The sequence below is a fragment of the Scatophagus argus genome, chromosome 7 (genome assembly GCF_020382885.2).
Source record: "Scatophagus argus isolate fScaArg1 chromosome 7, fScaArg1.pri, whole genome shotgun sequence".
Classification (NCBI taxonomy): Eukaryota; Metazoa; Chordata; class Actinopteri; family Scatophagidae; genus Scatophagus; species Scatophagus argus.
Window position 1 is genome coordinate 23,769,105 of NC_058499.1, and position 18,578 is coordinate 23,787,682.

General features: G+C 42.8%; 2 protein-coding genes across 2 annotated transcripts in view; both read right to left on the reverse strand.

Annotated features, from left to right (window-relative positions):
* si:ch211-212o1.2 (uncharacterized protein LOC492735 homolog) overlaps positions 1–6,268 on the reverse strand; it is a 37,616-nt gene extending 31,348 nt beyond the window's left edge. The window contains exon 1 of the mRNA XM_046394099.1: positions 5,804–6,268. Within this exon, the coding sequence (XP_046250055.1) occupies positions 5,804–5,963 (160 nt within the window). The 5' untranslated portion in view covers positions 5,964–6,268. The remainder of the gene's footprint in view (positions 1–5,803) is intronic.
* Positions 6,269–9,909: 3,641 nt separating this feature from the next.
* Positions 9,910–18,578, reverse strand: part of znf423 (zinc finger protein 423) — a 140,862-nt gene continuing 132,193 nt past the window's right edge. The window contains exon 21 of the mRNA XM_046393248.1: positions 9,910–10,687. Coding sequence (XP_046249204.1) covers positions 10,658–10,687 — 30 coding nt within the window. The 3' untranslated portion in view covers positions 9,910–10,657. The remainder of the gene's footprint in view (positions 10,688–18,578) is intronic.

Genomic DNA, 18,578 nt, shown 5'->3' on the forward strand with positions numbered 1-18,578 from the left:
TGGGCAGGACGGCGGTTCATCAAAGAGCTGACACACATCACGCACACACAGGGAGAACATGCAGACTACACAAAGAAATGCCCTGGCCAGGGTTTGAGCCAAGAGCCTTCATGCTGGGAGGCCACAGCACTGACCACAGCAGCACCACCTCTACTGTATTACATTCTACTATAAATACTGTATTTCAGGATTTATTTTATCCTTAATTAAAAAAAAATCAGCTAGAAACTAAAAGCTAGAATTTGACTCTATTTTATCCATATGTATGCATCACTGAAACATGTACAAAATAAAAGCACTTTATGCACATAAACCCAGCAGCGGTGACAACAATGCAAGGTGTCTTGCTCAAGGACACTCGGACTTGCAGACAGGAGGAAGTGCAGAAGCAAACGACCGAAACTCCACCACCTTTGCAGCCAGCCCATCGTTTTATACAATCAGTTACTGATACTGGTGTCGGCCGAGTTCCACGACCAAAGCGTCTTTTCACAAGAATTATTGTCCGCGAAATTGCAATTCTCTTTATGAACACCTAAATGTGGGACAAATGTTAATAACATCACAAGTTACTAAACACTTGTGACATCCTGTTGGTGAAGCTCATCTCCTGAGTGCGTGAGTCTGAACCTTGTCTTTACTATTAAGTAATAATAATGATAAAATCTGTGGATTATTCAGAGTAACAAGGATACTGGCACAGGTTACAGAGATACCGGAAACCTGTGAATGGAGAAAATTAGGACTTTCTGAAAGGTGTGAGAGCAGAGTTCCAAAAAAAGAGGAAATGTGCAACCGTGAACATTTTCACAGTGCGACATGATTTTTCTGCATATACCCTTTTGAAATTAAAAGTAAAAAAAAATAAAAAATAAAAAATAAAAAAAAACTTGACCGGGGCATAAACTCCACTGTTCTTCACGACAGAGTCTGTGTTGCGTCAGAAGTGCTGCTCGTATCACAGCCTCGTCTGGGTTATTTTTACCCAGTCGGCCTGCTAACTAAGCTGTGTAGCCTCTATGTGAGAGAGGATAAAAGTGTCGGGACCCCAAATGCATGTGTGATCCTCTTAGCCATCTATCAGCCGCTACACTCGACGACAGCAGGGTGCCAAAGGGAACACGACTCGCGCTCTCGTCAGCATCCTTCTCGCTTTACTACGCACTTCATCTGGCGAGCCCTCCCCACTCCTCATCCTCCTCTTATATCGATGATCTAAAGTTTTAAAAAGTGATCGTTTGTGATAGAAGATATTGTGTGCTGGCAAAGATATTCCAGTCATGAAATACTCTTATGCCTAGCTAAATGAATGCTGAAAGACATGCCACTTGTAACTATTATATTCCACCCTGATAATCAATAATAAAACCTTTCAAATGATGATTAGATGACAAAAAATCCTCTGATGGATGTTCACACCAGCGTCCTGTTGATGTTTTAAATACAAAATATCTTAGGACATCGTAGACAGATGAAACAAAACATTATTATTTTTAAATTCTTTAATGAGGCTAAGGCTGCAATATTCGTTTTTAGATGGAATGACGACATTGAAAGGCTCACTGTTTCCATGTTCCAGTCCGCAGCTTTAGCGTTTTACTTCACTGTCACAGCACTCATCAGCCTTTTGTTTAGTAGCAGCAGGTGGCTCTTATCAGCAGGAATAAAGTGTATAAATGTATATCTATATGGCAGGCAATGGCAAAAAAAGATCAATGGCAGACAATGTTAGCATCCGCCATAATATACTGAGGAAGTCAGTGTATCAGTCAGTTAGTTTTCTCAGGAGCAGGTGCAAACCAAAATGGAGCTTCAGAAATGCCAATGCTTTCCCTTGTATTCTGACTGCTTAAACTGCTATTGTTTGACATAACATTCACCACAACAACATTGTAGACCATAGCATGTAAAGACTGTGTTTACTGCTTGTCCTGTAAAAAAAAAATAAAATCAATCATTAAACAGGCTGTTTTAGCAGACTAAAAGTAGGTTTATTTTGTTATTGTTTATGGGTCAAAATCTGCATTTTAGATGTGGTGTAACCACTTTTTAACAGCTTTTTAATCAATATTATTGTTATTATTTATTATTGGTAAATTTAGTTGATTACGGTGATTAGCTCTGAATCGCCGTAACAGTACAGGCAGTTTTGACTGAAAGTAAAAATTCCTGTTGCACCCCTGACACTGAAGTTTGGATGTTTATGTGGCTAAATTATTTTTCTTGCAAAATAAACTAAGGACTAAACCAAAGGCTTGAAAGCGATCGAAATCATACCACAGTTGCATTTAAATGTATCAAAATGAAGCAATAAGCAGAGCAGCAGTATCACACTTCACCGGCTGACACATTTTACAAAATCTGCACTGGCTTCAGCGGACATCCTGCCACCTTTAAGAACAGTGAGGTTGTGCATTTCAGCTTCAACGTGGCCACATTGTAAGCTGCTGCAAAATCAATGAGCCAGTAGTTAAACCATCTCTGATACTGGCGTTACTAATGCTGATTGGTTGCTGCTGTGATCTGTGACTAAATGAAAATACAAACAAACAAAAAGCTGTTCCTGGTGCAACATCTCTCCCTCTCTCCCTGTCATCAGCTGTGTCCAACTTTAATTAAGCTAATTAATCAACCGTGTCCGCACGCACGTATGCAAGCTTGTCGTGTCTGTTTACATGAATGCGTAATGTTAGCGTTGCCTGGCAGTAAAAAAAAAAGATCAAATTCCAGAGTGGGGATGGTTATCTCCTTAATGTAATGGCACTGAATGATAGTGTAGATCCAATTCCATTGATGGCATAGATGACCCCCTTACTCAGTGTCTAAAAACACCAGCTTCCATTCAGGTGAAGGGTTTGTTCTGTGACAGCTTAAATAAAAATAAAGTTTTCAAAAGTCACCAGTTAGGTCAGAAGTCCCTTTTCAGCTCAGTGAGCTGACAGAGACTGTGCCAGGGTCAGTGATTTGTGAGCATGAACACACTCACAGTGCTGTAAGGGCTTTGGATTCAAGTGCCAACATAGTGACACATGTTGTGCCCTCATGTGAACTTCACAATAATGTTGTTATGGTGGTGCAAATCTTTCATTTCTCCCATCATCATTCCTATTTTAGGAAGTGTTAACAAGTGGCCAACATGGTCCGACCAGAGGCAATTAAAATGCTCAGTGAAGTGAGAAGCAGGGCAGATGGTCAGGCAAAGTGTGGCACAGTCCAGCTTGACGAACAACTGGTAAGACAGGTTTTCTTTGCTAAGGTCTGAGGCACAGTGTGCCTCCCATCACAACAGCAAAATCAATTTATCTGATATAACGGCTCAATTTATCCCACTGGTTACATTTAGCTCTCCCTCTCGCTATTATATGGCCACAAGTGATCGAAACCGTAAATGCCACAGTTCAGCTGTGACTGTGTTTTAAAATGGCATCAAAGACTGACATACCTGGCTGGGAATACAAGTACAGGTCATGTATGGTATGATATGACTGGGACAAAAAACATGTAAAGAGAACAGAGAGGGGTAAACAAATGTAGCTTCCAGAGAAGATTTTCCCAAGACCTCAATGCAGACAATTACATGAGGCCTCAGGGTCATGACACAGAAGCAACACTTTGTGATAGAGCCAGGCAATTCTGCCAACAATAACAACCACTGTCATTTTGTTAAAGTATTTGTAGCCTGTGCACCAGTGGTCCCGAAATTTAGCCTCCAGGGCCCTGACTGCTGTTTACTTTTTATTCTACCAGGCAGTTTTCATTCTAGACGCCTAATCAGAGACTTATTTGGACTGGGACAGCAGGTGAATTTAAACTAGCAGGGACAAAAAGAAAATCCGTAACACACCAGACTCCAAGGACTGGATTTGAACTTTACTGCTGCAGACTGTGTCACAGACACTGATTTTGTCCTCGGACTAGACGACTCTCTGAACTAAAGGCAACAACTACACTAGCATCTAAAAAAACTTAACCATTAATCCTCTGGGACTAAGGGCCTTTAACTGAGGTATACGACTGCAAATGCTGGAGGAATGTGAAACACATGATCACTCGGCTGTTGCTGGCCTTTAAGAAGCAATCTGTTTTCCAAATGTTAAAAAGCATATTACACTGTACGTCCACAAAGTCAGACGACCTGTGAGACATTTTCAAACTAGAATTACTGCCTTGCAGTTGTATGTGGCCACGCACCAGTTACCAGTAGTGTTACACCCATGTCTGTCCAGACCCTTATAACATATTTAGTGACTGACAGCCAGCACCATCACGTCACATGACACGGTGCAACGACAATCACCTGAAGCTCAACATCATCAAACCCAATGAGCTTGACGTGGGCTACTGCTGTGTGTCTGTTAGTGTGTGATTTCACTGAAAGAAACAAAAAAACAAATTCCTTGTAGTGTTCACATGTTTGGACAATAAAGCCGGTTATGACAAAACGCAAAGAAGCTTAGAATTCTAAAATGCAAAGGCTTCACACACATGTTCAACCCAGCAGCACAGAAGATCTATACAGTCAGCACACTTTCAAGGTGGACACCCAAGATTAGAGTCACCAATTCAGTATGTGACCACATGGGAAACACGGTCACAATCTGCCCTTCTGTTCCTGAGTCATGGTGGTGAATTATGGACAGAAAACATTATGATGTCACAGTGAAGTTGACCTTTGACCTTTTTATATAAAATGTCATCGCTTCATCATTTTATCCTGTGTCAACTTGTATCATAATTAGTACAGTAGTACATATTATGCAGAGTCTTAAAAAGATTAATCAAGATCCCAAAACCCCAGTTCATAAACCTCCTCCAAATTCCCATGATGCAACTCAGTCGCATTTTAGGATAAAACATCCACGCCTAAGGCTGACTTCCAGTTAAAAAGTATTTTGTCTCCGAGCCCAAGCCAAGCCAACCCCGATGACATCATCAGGATTGTTTTTCATACGTTCGACAGCTCTCTTTAGACCTATAGTAAAACACTGAGGACAATGGACAGACATAAAAAGAAAAAGTGGTCCATGATGCACTTTTTGCATCAGCAACCAACATGCACCACTGTTGGTTTGGTGCAGGATAGTTGCAGGTTGTGCCTTTATTAGATAGCTGACAGTACAGTGACAGACAGGAAATAAGATTAGAAAGACAGACAGAGGTCTCCAGTCAGGACACGAATGTTGCAGCTCGGTGTCATCTCGAGATCAGGGGGGGAGGTTGTAAAATATGGATACAAATGCAGCAGATGGAGTTAGTGGGGTGACAGTCAGACATTGATTCTGATCACTGAGTTGCCCTCATGTTATTAAGTGTTTCTAGGTCAGTGTAAGTAGACCTCAGGGTGAAACCTGACTTCACACAAGCCATGGCTACAATTTCAACTTGAGGCCTACTCTAAGACAAAAGTTAATTGTTTTTTTATTTTTTATTTTTTTTTTAAGATAAAAGTAATAGTGACAATGATAGTGTGCTCATTTTGGCTGTGCATTGTAGGCCTTTACACTGTTTAAGGCAATAATTCACGAGGTTACATGAGAGATTGTATCCTACTGTTTCCATATTAAGGACCTCATATGCGCTGTAGTGATTCCGCATGAGTGACATATTATTTAAATTAGCCTACAGCAGGTAGTTTGTTAACAGGAGTGTTTATTCCTCATCGTCATTACCATCATCATCATCATCATCATTGATGTCGCGCTGTGGCTTTTAGGCCTCTGCTGTTGCCAAGTGTAATTCTTAGCCCAGTAACCGGCAAAGCAAGTGAGAACAGTGACACAAACAGCAATAAACACGTCCTCACCGGGAGAGTAGAGCCTTGCTAGCTGTCGGGCCCCGGCGTGCTGCGGTCCCCAGCGAGGCGCCGCGCTGCGTGCAGCCGCCCCGTGCTCATTCCCGTTCGGATCCTCCTCCGCCATGGACCGGTGCCTGATGTCGGTCTCGGAGAGAAGCGACGCCGCCATAACTCCTGCCCGCTGCCCTCCCGCTTTGGCTTTCAGCTATAAGACATCAATTAAATATCTGTCTCGGTGAATAACTGCTTGGTACTGTTTGTGGCTGGGTGGAGGAGGGAGGCTGAATCAAGTGATGCTAGCTGGGGTGTACCGGAGCAGCCTCGTACCACCCGGAAATAAACGGAGCTGCGCTGACACTGACACACACACACACACACATTTCACAGTCTCTGTCATGATGAAAAGCTGTTAGTTGCTCACACGCGAAGAACTAGTTGTTTCACACACAAGAGTTTTTCGTAACAGAGCTGTTAACCGCACGGCTTTTGTAAAACAAACTTTATTTCTTCATCCAGTTCAACTGTCACGTCAGCTGGTAGGGACCGTCTGCATTTTGCGATTATGATAAAAAGTGGAAGCGGCATCTAAAATTCAGTTTATTTTGTGTTTATACTGCAAGTGAGGTTATCTTGTCAAACACTATGCGTGTTAACCTTAATACTTTACTTTAAACCACTACTGGAGTCATGCAGGGGGTCTTTGTAAATTTCCCTGTTAATACCTCCTAAGTAGAAAAAGTAACAGAATGAAATGTGTAGCAACAGTTAAAAATTAAATCACATTAGTTAAGTCAGTCATTACCACTGTAAAGACAAAACAACTGAATTTGTAAAACAATATTTACCGTATTATTTGTTCTGAAAGACAAAGGGACTGCCTGCAGAATGTCCTGCAGATGCAGAAGGCCTATTTTATTTTGCAGAAACCAATACATTTATACGTGGGGCATACTGTAGGTGAGCATGCAGAGGAAAACTTTTACTGTTCCACCAATTTATTAGCAAGTCTACAAGCAACAACCCTCTGGCAGGGAGGCTAAACCAACTAAAATAAACAACATCTCAATGAGAAATGGAAACCACTGCCAGTGGAGCTCCCCTCAGCCTCAGCAGAACTTTGCATAAATACTAATTAGCAAATGTTAGCATGCTAGCATATTAAAACCAGCCTATTCAGTTGGCAGCCGGTGGGCAACATCCAGCCCACTATACATCAGTCTATTATATCTGTGGTTGTCAAACTGGGGTAAGTGAAGAGATGTAGGAGGTATGTCAAAAAAATGTATTTTCAAACTGCCCTATAAATAGGCATGCAATTATAAATAGTTTGAAATTACACTTGTGTATAGCCTTAATTACACTGCCAAAAATAGCTACAAGTAGGTTTATCAAGTCAAAACATAACGGTAAGCCCCTTCATTGTGTAGAGAAGCAGCACTGGTTGTGGGTGCTGTGTGACAACTGATAAATATCTTAAAACCAAGTAAAATCCGGCATGATTCAGTGGCGCAGGAGGAATAGCACAACTACTGCCTCTGAGCAGAAAAATGAATAAATCACTGCAAATTTGAGTTCATCTTTCCTAAGGAAAGGAAGAGGGGACACTCCGGTTGTTGTTAGTCCATCAACTCGCTCACCTCTTAAGGTTTGGGGAAGTCCACAGTATTTCATCTAAGAAAGCCTTGTTGACTCCAGCTCGTGGTCATCTTAGGGCAGGGGAGGGTGAGACGAGGGGTATTCAGTTGGTTGCAATCTGCAAGCACACCACTAGATGCCACTAAATCCTATAAACTTTTCCACATTAGTGTTCTAGTCATGTAACTCGGTACTATCAATATGAGATACAATGATGCCTAATTATTGAGGGCTTCATAGGTGAGAAGAAGGATTTAAATTTACAGTGAGCCAATGTAGTCAAGACAACATGCGGGAAGTTTGATCTCTTATACTAGTTCTTGTTGATATATGTGCAGCAGCATTGTGGATTAGCTTGGGAGCCTTTTAGAGACTTACTGGAGCAAACTAATAATAGAGAACTGTATTAATCCATACAGAAAGTGACAGATAGTTATGGATTCCACCTGTCCTCATCACCATTATGTGACTACTATTTCCTTTGCACCATCACTAACCAGGACCTCAGGTGGGAGCTAAGCACCACTTTCCTCACTATGACAGCCCAGCAGATGATGCACTTCCTGCAGCAGCTGAGGAAGTTCCATCTACCAAAGTCAATGCTAGCACACTTCTACACCACCATGATTGAGTCTATCCTCACTTACCCCATCACCATCTGGTATGCTGCAGCCACTGCCAAGGACAAGGGCAGACTGTAGTGTATCATTCACTCTGCTGAGAAGGTGATTGGCAATCTACAATCAACCACCCCTCCAGGACCTGTCCTCTTCCAGGACCCTGAGGGGAGCAGGTGAGATTGTCTCCGCACTCAATGCGTCAGATTAATGCATCTCTTTTGCACTATTTTTTCTGTACATACTGTTTATATTTCCTACTGTGAGCCTGTGCACATTCCACAACCAGTATTCATTTGATTTCTTATAACTTCATTTCCCTATCAGTTTTTAAATATTCTTGAGGACTGAAAACTGACTGTCAGCTTTAAACTATTGCTGGAATCTCATCTATACCATTGATTCTAGATTATGCTCTCCTTATTTTATTTTATTTTTAGTCTGATATGTGAACAGGGTGGATTCCAGGTCTGGGTCCTTCTGTGTGGAGTTTGCATGTTCTCCCTGAGCCTCTGGGGTTTTCTCTGGGTTCTCTTGCACATTGCTCCAAGGTTTGAGCGTGAGTGATTGTCTATCTGTGTGTGTCAGCCCTGCACCTGACTGGCAACAAATCCAGGGTGTACCCCGCCTCTCGCCCGTGGTCAGCTGGGATAGGCTCCAGAGCCCCCATGACCCTGACGGATAAGCGGTATAGAAAATGGATGGATGGATGTTTTGTAATACCTGTGTGCTGTGCTATCTTGGCCAAATTACAACTGTGAAAAAAGAGGGGAAAAATGTGGCAAAGAGTGACCAATCCTACACTACCTTGTGGATAGAAACAGTGCACTGGTTGAAAGCACGATCCCAGGGCTCATGGCACTGTCTGTCCTCCATTGGCGGCAATGGACGTAAGACTTTTGCCAGGAACTGTTAGAATCCATACCGTGTAAAGATATCAGCATTCTTCATGCAACATCTCTTACGTTTTCCCAACTCCAGAGCAGTCTCGCCTCATGTTACGGGATGGAGTTGGTCTTATTTGCTGGAGTGGTACTGCTTGCAGATACTTTTACTCTGCAGTGATATTAATCCTGAACAGAGAGAATAAGAGGACTCCCAGTGTGCTGGAGTGTGCCTTCTCATTCAGTTAGGCTAAACATCAGAGATACTGACTCACTAATACAGACAGATGACACACATTCTTCCAGTTTGGTGGGAAGTGTTTATGTGTGAACTGAGATAAACTTATTTAAGGAAGGTGTTTTTGTCATGTTTCGAGTCTATTTTTTTGTTTTTAGAAGACTGAAGAGGCAGATTAGAGAGAAGAAGAATCATTTTTTCGTCTCTCCTGTCCCATTAGAGGGTCCCCACACCCGTGTTGGATAACACATAGCTTGAATCTCTTTTAATGTCTTTAATACATTATGTAAAGCATTCTGAACTGTCTTTGTGTATGAAATGTGCCATGTATAAAACCCTTGCTGAGAATTTTACAATGTGAACTGAACTCATGGCTGTTGACCATCATTCTGAATGAAGCTCATGAGAATTTCCATCTGATCTGGTGAGCATTGCAGTTAGTTATATTAGTGACTGATGACACTTCAGTGGGTATGGATGCAAGTTCACAGATTCACGTCTTTGAATAAATGCACACCACACAGGAAGTCTTTATTTGTCATTTATTTATTTGTTTTATTTTTTTTTTGTCTGTACTAGATTATTGCAATCTGGTTAATTCACATTTAAAAAGCGGTCATTGACCAGACGCACTGAAATCGATGATATTCATTTTTACAATAACCATTATAGGCCCATAGCGACTGGAAAACCCAATCCAAAAAATAAAGAAAAGAAAAAGAAACAAAAAAGAAACATCTGTATGGTTTTCTGCACTTTATTTTGTTCAGTGTCTTTTTTTCATAGTAATTACAAAAAGGAAAAAATATATAACAATAATCATAAAAAGGAGAGTCGGGAGGGAAAACTCAGGAATATTACGACTGGCAAACAAACAATCACAACACAGCACAAGTACCTACTTACTGCGAGAAATGAAAGGTACAGAAATGAAAATAAAGAAAATAAGCGCATAAGGCAGAAAGAAAACCAAAGAAATTGGCACCTATGAAGTTAAATACAATAAGCAACCGAGGGGACGAGAAAGTGAAGCTTTTCCTACAATCTATTTAAAAAAATCCCAAAACACGGGGTGTTTCCTTCCTTTTTTTCTTTTCTATTTGTTAAAAAAAATAAAATGCCTGACCTGGGGAGCAATGGGTGGAAGGAGAGGAGAGGAGGAGGAGAGGGAGAAGAAGCTGGTGGGGCGATTGGCAGGGACAATAAAAAATACTGCACGAACAATACCTTTTTTCACTCCTCTCTTTCCTTCATCTAACTCTTACCGTTTCTCTCACCCACTTTTTCCTTTCTTTATTTAATAGCATATCCCATTAATATTCCTTTCCCCCGCTGCTCCTAATAGCCGCGCCCAGTGGCGCGATCGTTAGAGTTTTACATGTGAGCAGCAAATGACACTTTGATTGGCTGTGATGTGGAGATGGGAGTCCCCTGCCGGCTCTGGGTCGGGGGCCCCGGCTGAGCCGAGAGATCCTGCCGGGCCTCGGTCTCACTGCGCGTGCTGACTCAGTGTGTGGTTCTGAAGGGAGAGAGGGAGAGGGAGAGATAGAGAGAAAAAGTGAGAACACATGATGAGAGAAATAATGGGCTATGTGAGCGTAGTGCTTTCCACTTGCACCCCCACCCAATAAAAGAACAGAAGAGAACAGAAACACAACTGCCTCCCACAGTACAGACAGCGAGGCCTCCTCGCTTTATACATAGTCTGATGAAAGAAGAGGAAGAACACTAGAAGGAAGAATAGAAGAAGACAACACAAGAGGAGCAGACAACATAAACTAGTAGGTACAGTACTGCAGTGAGAGAAAATTATGATGCAAGTCACACATAAACATGCATTACAACAGAAACACATGAACTGACATACAACACGGTCCACAGGCATCTCTGTGAGATAAAATGGACCACGTGACACAAGTACTTATGTTTTTGCACACCCAAATATATGTATAGTCATCCAATAAAAGGTGGCTTTGGTCAAAACCCGGGAGTTAAATATATCACATAGTATTTGTTCTGTTGTTGTTTTAGCTCTTGTCTGTGTAAACCCAGCACCTACATTTGTTTATTCAGATCTGTAAAACCCCCATGTCTTTTGATATTGTGATTAATATTTTACAGAGACCGTCTCCATACCTCGGAGACGCCTACACTCATATTTCTCCAAAGGCATCAGCGCACTTCACATCAATACATAATCACAATGCAAGTAAAAAAAAACAACACCTTTTTACAAAATTAAAATTCACAGCAGCAGTGAGAGCACAAAGGGAGGTCGCTGCAGCGATCTCCAGGTAGACCCTACAGAGCGGGGGAACAGACACTCGCAGACCATCTCGTGTGTGTGTGAATCGCAAAGCTTGGCAGACAGAAAAAGAGACAAGGGTACACAGTACAATACTACTACACACACATAACTAATAATATGTTAAATGTTTTTACAGCAAGATAAATACACACACTTAAATACATGTTAACAGGACTGTGCAGGCTTCTCTTTGTGGAGTGATGGGAATGTTATGCTGAAAAATGCAAAAACATGCATGTTTGCTTCAGCATTCATGATCACACACGTGCGTGGTCCCGCACACTCTCATACACACACACACACACACACACACACATACAATCAGTCCACTGTGGCTGTTCTATATCAGTGGCAATGGGGAACTGAACTCATGATAATCTGGATTTGCTGGTTTTGGAACTTAGCAAGCATCACATCTAAATCCAGGGGACACTGTGTGTGTGTGTGTGTGTGTGTGTGTGTGTGTGTGTGTGTGTGGATGGGGAGATGACTGGAAAGATTTGTCTTGGAGTTTGTGTGCGTGTATCAAAGAAATTTCCACAAGGATGTTTTCCTCTCCTCCTCTCTTCTCTTTTTCCCCAGACTGTACAGCTTTCTCCCTGTGAAATGTTCCTTACCTCCCTCGCTCTCTCTCTCTCTCTCTCTCTCTGACACACACACACACACTCTCTGAAATCTTTCCCCATTATCCCTGCTTCTTCGCACACACACACACTCACACTTACAGACAAACACTATTCCCAGTGAGATCCTCCCAATCAACGCCCCCCACCCCCACCCTTCACCACCACTAAAAGCAGCTTTCTCAGATTAATCGCTCTCTCGCTCTCAGATAGGCCCCCACTATGGAAAAAAAAGGACAAAAAAGAACAGCGGATGGGAGAATGGAAAAAAAGAGGAGGGGATAGGGGGATGAACAGAGAGGCGATGAGGGGTGGATGGGGACAGACATGTGAAGGATTATATGTGGTTTGGGCTTGATAAATACTTATTTGTCATTCTATGGCCCTTATCTTGCTGTGCATGTTTGTTGAGCCCTTTGGAGCAAGTGTGTGTGTTTGTGTGTGTGTGTGTGTGTGTGTGTGTGTGTGTGTGTGTGTGTGTGTGTGTGTGTGTGTATGAGGTATGAGAGACAGATAGACAGAGAGAGAGAGAAAGAGGGAGTGTGAGAGTGTGTTACTGTGCATGACAGTGTCTGTCAGGCGGCTTTAGAGGCCAAGCAAGCCTGTCCAGGGAAAGAAAGGATATTAATGTCCTACACACATTAGAGAGGCCTCAGCGTGCACGTATACACCACACACACGCACGCACGCACGCACGCACACACACACACTCTCTCTCTCTCAGTGGCACAGGCAGTAGAAGCTTTCAGAGAAATGGATGAGAAAATGAGAAAAATAATGAAGGGGACAGTGAAAAGTGTCTGATTCTGTATACGTGTGTGTTTGTGTGTGTGTGTGTGTGTGTGTGTGTGTGTGGAGGCCTCTCCAGTGAGGATGCAGATCTCATTGGGAACCACTGACCCCATTATGATAGAAACCCTCCTCTCTCTTTCTTTCTGTCTCTCACTCTGTCGCTTCCTCTCATCCTCTCCGCTCTATTAGCAAACTAACTGGCTGCATTTCCTCTCATCGCCAGAAGAGGTCAGACTCATTCCTCTTTATATGAACAGGAGAGGAGAGGAGAGGTTTCCTAGAACAGTATGTCCATGTCTGGTTTTGGGTTTGGCCTCATATACGACCTCTAACAATGAGGTCATTCTGTATATGAGGCATTAATAATGTGAATGGAAAAAAATCAGGGAAAAAAATAAAAATGACCCAATCATGGAAAGATTACAATGGGGAGCAGGGAGGAAGGGACTGGAGAGGAAAGAGAGTGTGGGTCTGTGTGTGTTTTCCCTCAGGTTCTTTGGGTCCTGCTGCTGCCGTATTGATTTGTAGACTGAGCAAGGGAAGGAAAGGAAGGACAGAGGAAGAGGAGGGACGGAGGGAGGGAGGCTGCGGTCACTCCCTGGAGGAGCACACAGCGCTGCAGTGGACTGCTGGAAATAGCCCAGAGGAGACGAGAGAAGAGCGAGGGGGATAGAGATGAGAGAGGAATGTAATGGACAGATGGATGACAGCCCACCCTGCTACGCACATCAAATGACACACACACACACACACACTGACACTTCATACTTACTTCTCTTCATTTACGTCGTTGTGGAGCTTGGTATTGATTATGCAGCACTGTAATCGATTAGAAGCGTGTGTGCGTGCGTGTGTGTGTGCACACAGTGTGACATCTGCTCTACAGCAGTGTAATTGATATATTGTGCAGAAATGGATGAGAGAAAGTGGAGAATAAGAAGGCGTTTTTGTTTTTTGTTTTTTTTTGTGATCCAGGTCCAGTGATGACTGTGCTCAATTCTCAAACTCCACACTTTCAGGTGTTTCACAATAAAGGCCTCCCAGCAAAGTGTAGGGATGTGAAACAGATGAGCAAAGTGTTCAGGAATTTTACTGAGTAAATAAGAACAGAAAGTCTTTTTCTTACTAAAGTGTGACCAAACGTGTGTGAAACAGAGGAAAGAGGTATCAGTATGAGGCTGCATTCTGCTGTATTCTACAGTCTACCTGTTCAAGTAGGAAGTGTTTTCCGTTAGAACAGCCTCTTCCAGCTCTGGGCAGTCAATATGGACAGTTTTGTATTGTTTTGTATAACCCCGCTCCAGAATGATGTAAATGAAATAAATATGAACGCGAACCCTGAAGATATTTCTCCATGTTTCTACTGTTCTTCTTGTAGCAGAAGTGCGCAGAGTGTGTGTTGTGGTGAGAACAGACCAGTCAATACAGATGCCTGTCATTGTTTTTCCTAAACTGCTTAGAGAGAGCGAGGCTGAAGCCTGCAGAGCCCTGGGCCCAGGGGAAATATGGCCCTGTCGCATTACCCGCGCACAAAACTGCCACACACACACACACACACACACACACACCGTCGTGTTTCCATCACTTTTGGGGACATTGCATAGACTTCCATTCATTTCCTGGAGGCTTAACCACCTCCTAACCATAACAATAAACATTACCTGCCTAATCCTAACCCTGACCTTAACCAAACCCTAACCTCAACCTGACCTTAAAGCAAGTCTTCACCCTAATATTTAATGACTTAAGACTTGCGCTTTATCCCCATAAGTAAGGTGAGTCCTCACAATGTGATTGTGTAAACAAATTTTTGTCCCCACAACTACAGGAGTATGTGTCCACACACACACACACACACACAGTCTCATGGGCAAAGGGGGGGAGGGTATGACACTGAAAACCAAGAGATAAAGATAAGAGAAAATCTAATCTGCCATGTCCTGCTCTATTCTGCTATCTACTGCATTACACACTAAGTGTGTGTGTGCGTGTGTGTGTGCTACCTGGCCTCAACTGAGGCAGAGGAAATAAATTGTATCTTGAAATGTCAGATCAGTATACAATAAGAATGAGAACAATCAAAGTTTGCTACTGACACACATGGCAATGACTTTATTTGAGGGCCAAGTCAGCAGGAATCAAAATAACTTAACTAAGACACACCTGCACACACACCAAGTCTGCGATGATCTGTAATGATAAAAACCACACCTTGAAAAGTAGGTGCCAAGTCTCTAATAGACACGGGATGTGTGTGTGTGTCAGTGTGTGTATGTGCGCTACCTACATGTATCAATGAGCGACTGTCAGCACATGAATTTGTGTCAAATGTGTGTGTACGTGGGGGTAATTGGAGGCAGTCCAAATGCTGTGTGTGTGTACACGTGTGCCCCATCTCCACTGCTGTTTTTAACACCAAATGAAAAATCACCTTAGTCGCCTTGTGGTCTTCTTTGAGTTCAGTGTATTTATAGCTCGGAGTTGACACTCTTCCAGCAAAGTGAGCATGTCTGTGTGTGTGTGTGTGTCTGGGACCAGCAGATGGGCTGTCTTAGCCCTCTTCCTCTGCTCCCTGGCTTGTCTTTAGCCCCACCCGTCCAGGACAGGATGCAGCCTCGGGAGCAGATCGAAAATAAACGCACCCCCTGCCCTTAACATCCCGCCAACACGTATTCCCTGCTCCCCTCCTCCTCCTCCACCCTCTCTGTCTGCCGTAGTCCCCGTCTCTCCCCATCATCCCAACGTCTTTCTTCTTCCTTAAGGGAATTAAACTCTACTCGTTACTTTCAGATTATCTATCCAAAACTTTCTTTAGTGCCTTCTCTTTCCAGCCAAGTCATGCTGACCCCCAGTATTCTCCTCTACACACCCTGCCCAGGGTGACCTCTCTGACCATGTCCTGTTTGGAGTGCTCCCTCCCTTTCTTTCTCCCAGGGGACTTCCCCTCGCCTGTTGCTATTGGCCCAAACAGCCAGGTTTGGACCAGTAAACACAACCCAAAATACACTCACAGCACGAAGGGCACACACGCACACACAATGTCAAAGGCAAACGCGCATGAATCTACACCAGATTCACAGCAAAGGTGAGGGCTCCCTGCTGAAAGCTGTTACACAAAACAGGAAGTGACTTCACCTCCAGCACTCCAGCATTAGCCCATCTTGTGAGCGCCACAAGACACATTTGAGTCACACCATCATAGAGAAAGTGTGTATGTGTTCAAAAATTTACCGTCTCTCTCTTTCACTCTCATACACACAAACACACACACACACACACACACACACACACACACACACAAGCAGAGCACTCCCAGGGCTGAGGAATGTGGTCCTTGTGGGCTGTGAAGCTCAGTGTCAGATGAAAACCGGAGCCTGCAGATATGAGTGACAAGACGGACACAAAAATACACAAGCATCCAAAAACACACTCACACATTCAGCATCATACCTGCAGGAACACACACACACACACACACACACACACACTAACGCTGCATAATGCAAAATGGCAGGCAGACATAAATGAAAAATATGTGTAAAGGTTACAGATGTGCAAATAAATGCACAGACATGATCCATCCAGCACACACATGGGCTCACAATTCAGCAGAGCGTGCTGGCTTTCCGTGTCACTGTCATATTACCGCACACGCCCAATCCCCATGAGTCCCTGGGGGGCCCGCTTTTTTTTGATTACCATGTACACTAAACTGGCAGAAAGGCAGAAAGAACATTAGGTAGAGCATGGAAGTAAAGATATGTGAGTGGTGGAGAGAGGGATGGGTTGGAGTGAAGGAGGAACAGACACAGGAAGAGTGAAGAGAAGGCGAGAGCGCAGACTGGATGTGTATGAACACAAGAGTGTTGGTATTTTTCGGGACATTGAAGAATTGATTACTTTGCTATCCAAAATTAGTTTTCTAAATTATCCCTCTTTTCTTTCATTTAAAAAGCCTCTAAAAATTACTAAAATAAATACTTTTAATTTTTGATTGACTTGGTCAAAACATAAGTAAAGTAAAAACAACTATTTTGATCACTGATTTAGTGCTTACATCATTTATTTGTAAAAACAAATGCCCAAAGTACTTTGGTTCCAGCTTTGCAAATTTTGATTATTTCCTTGTATGACAGCAGACTGGATATCTTTCTGTTGCAACTGCAATAACTATAATACAAATAATAGATACACCCCCTTATGCACCTTTTCCAGATGGGTTGCAGGAACACATCACTTCATTTTAAGGGGTCATAAACCCAGGAGGTATAATGCAGCCCACAGCAAATTACACACATTGTATACTGCTAAACAATGTTAGTTAAAATGTATTAAAACCTCATTTTAGCATAAAAACAGGAAACCCTGACACAGATAGACCAACAAAGTTATTATACAGCATCTGATTAAGAGTGCCCCTCTGATTCTCAATCACGTGTCAGAAAACTATTTAGCTATTTATTAACAACTGTTACAAGATGTTGTCACATGCTATTGAAGAAGAGGCTGAGTGAGCAATCCTGTATTCTGCAGTTACCTCACAGACAAAAATCTACAAGCTCGGTCAAGAAGAGGCGAATAAGGACAAATGGTCACCAGTCTTTGGCTGACTCACGGTTACTGTGGCGAGGGATTATTAAGCAGCTGTCGAGTCTCCAGAGTTTCTGTCAACAGCACGTTAGCTGTGTATATAACTCACAGCGGAGGCAAAATGTCACTTTTGTGACTTCAGAAAGGGATTTTATAGTTCTGTTTCTCCGTCATCTCGGACTTCAGCAGTGGCCATGCTGTCAAGTTGAAAAGTGCAGCGGCAGGCTACTGGTAAGCTATGCTGCGTTTTGTTGTTTTTGTTTTGTTTAGTTTTTTTCCCTTAAGACTTGTAGCACATGTAGGCAGCAGCGGAGAAGGAAAAAACACTGGGAGAATCTCTGATCCTGCTTCTGATTTCCATGATCGAAAATGAAATCTCATTTCGATCAGTTTTCCATTTCAAATCAAAACCCCCAAGATGAGATGTTGCGTGTGTTGTCGTGAGCCTTTCCCATGTCTGTGCGAGTGTATTTTGGCAGATCTGATAGAACACAGCGCCATGCAGAGTCTGTCCTGTTCTGTGACACAATGCCTCTGTACACCTGTCTCACACACACACACACACACACACACACACCAAATGACAGGAACATGGTCCAAGCTGTTAGACACCCTCCAGGTGCTGGCTCACATAGTGTAATTCCTCTGTATCTGTCCTTAATTCTGTTTATCTCTGTCTCTGTCTTTATCTCACTCACTCTCTCTGTCTCTGTCTGCATTCACCTGTTTGTTCCTCCGCTTTACATCAAAGCCATCCAGTAACTTCTTCTGACTAATTTCTTTTCTCTGCGTCCTCCCTCACTGAGACCCACTGTGTATGTCTTTTCTGGTTCCTAAAAGCATAAATGCAAACACACACAGGTGCGTGCACACACACACACACACACATAAATACAATATTTCCAGATGATTAACTGGTCCCACATTGAGATTTTCTTTCTTCTATCCAAATCCATGAACAGAATGTGTTTTGCATTCACAGTGTGGAACAATGAACGCTACAAAAATCCCAACAGTGTTAACAGCCATGGACACAATTTGTATGCAATTTTTCCTCAGGTGGTCGGAGGGGACAAAAAAACTCTGCCAAGACGGCG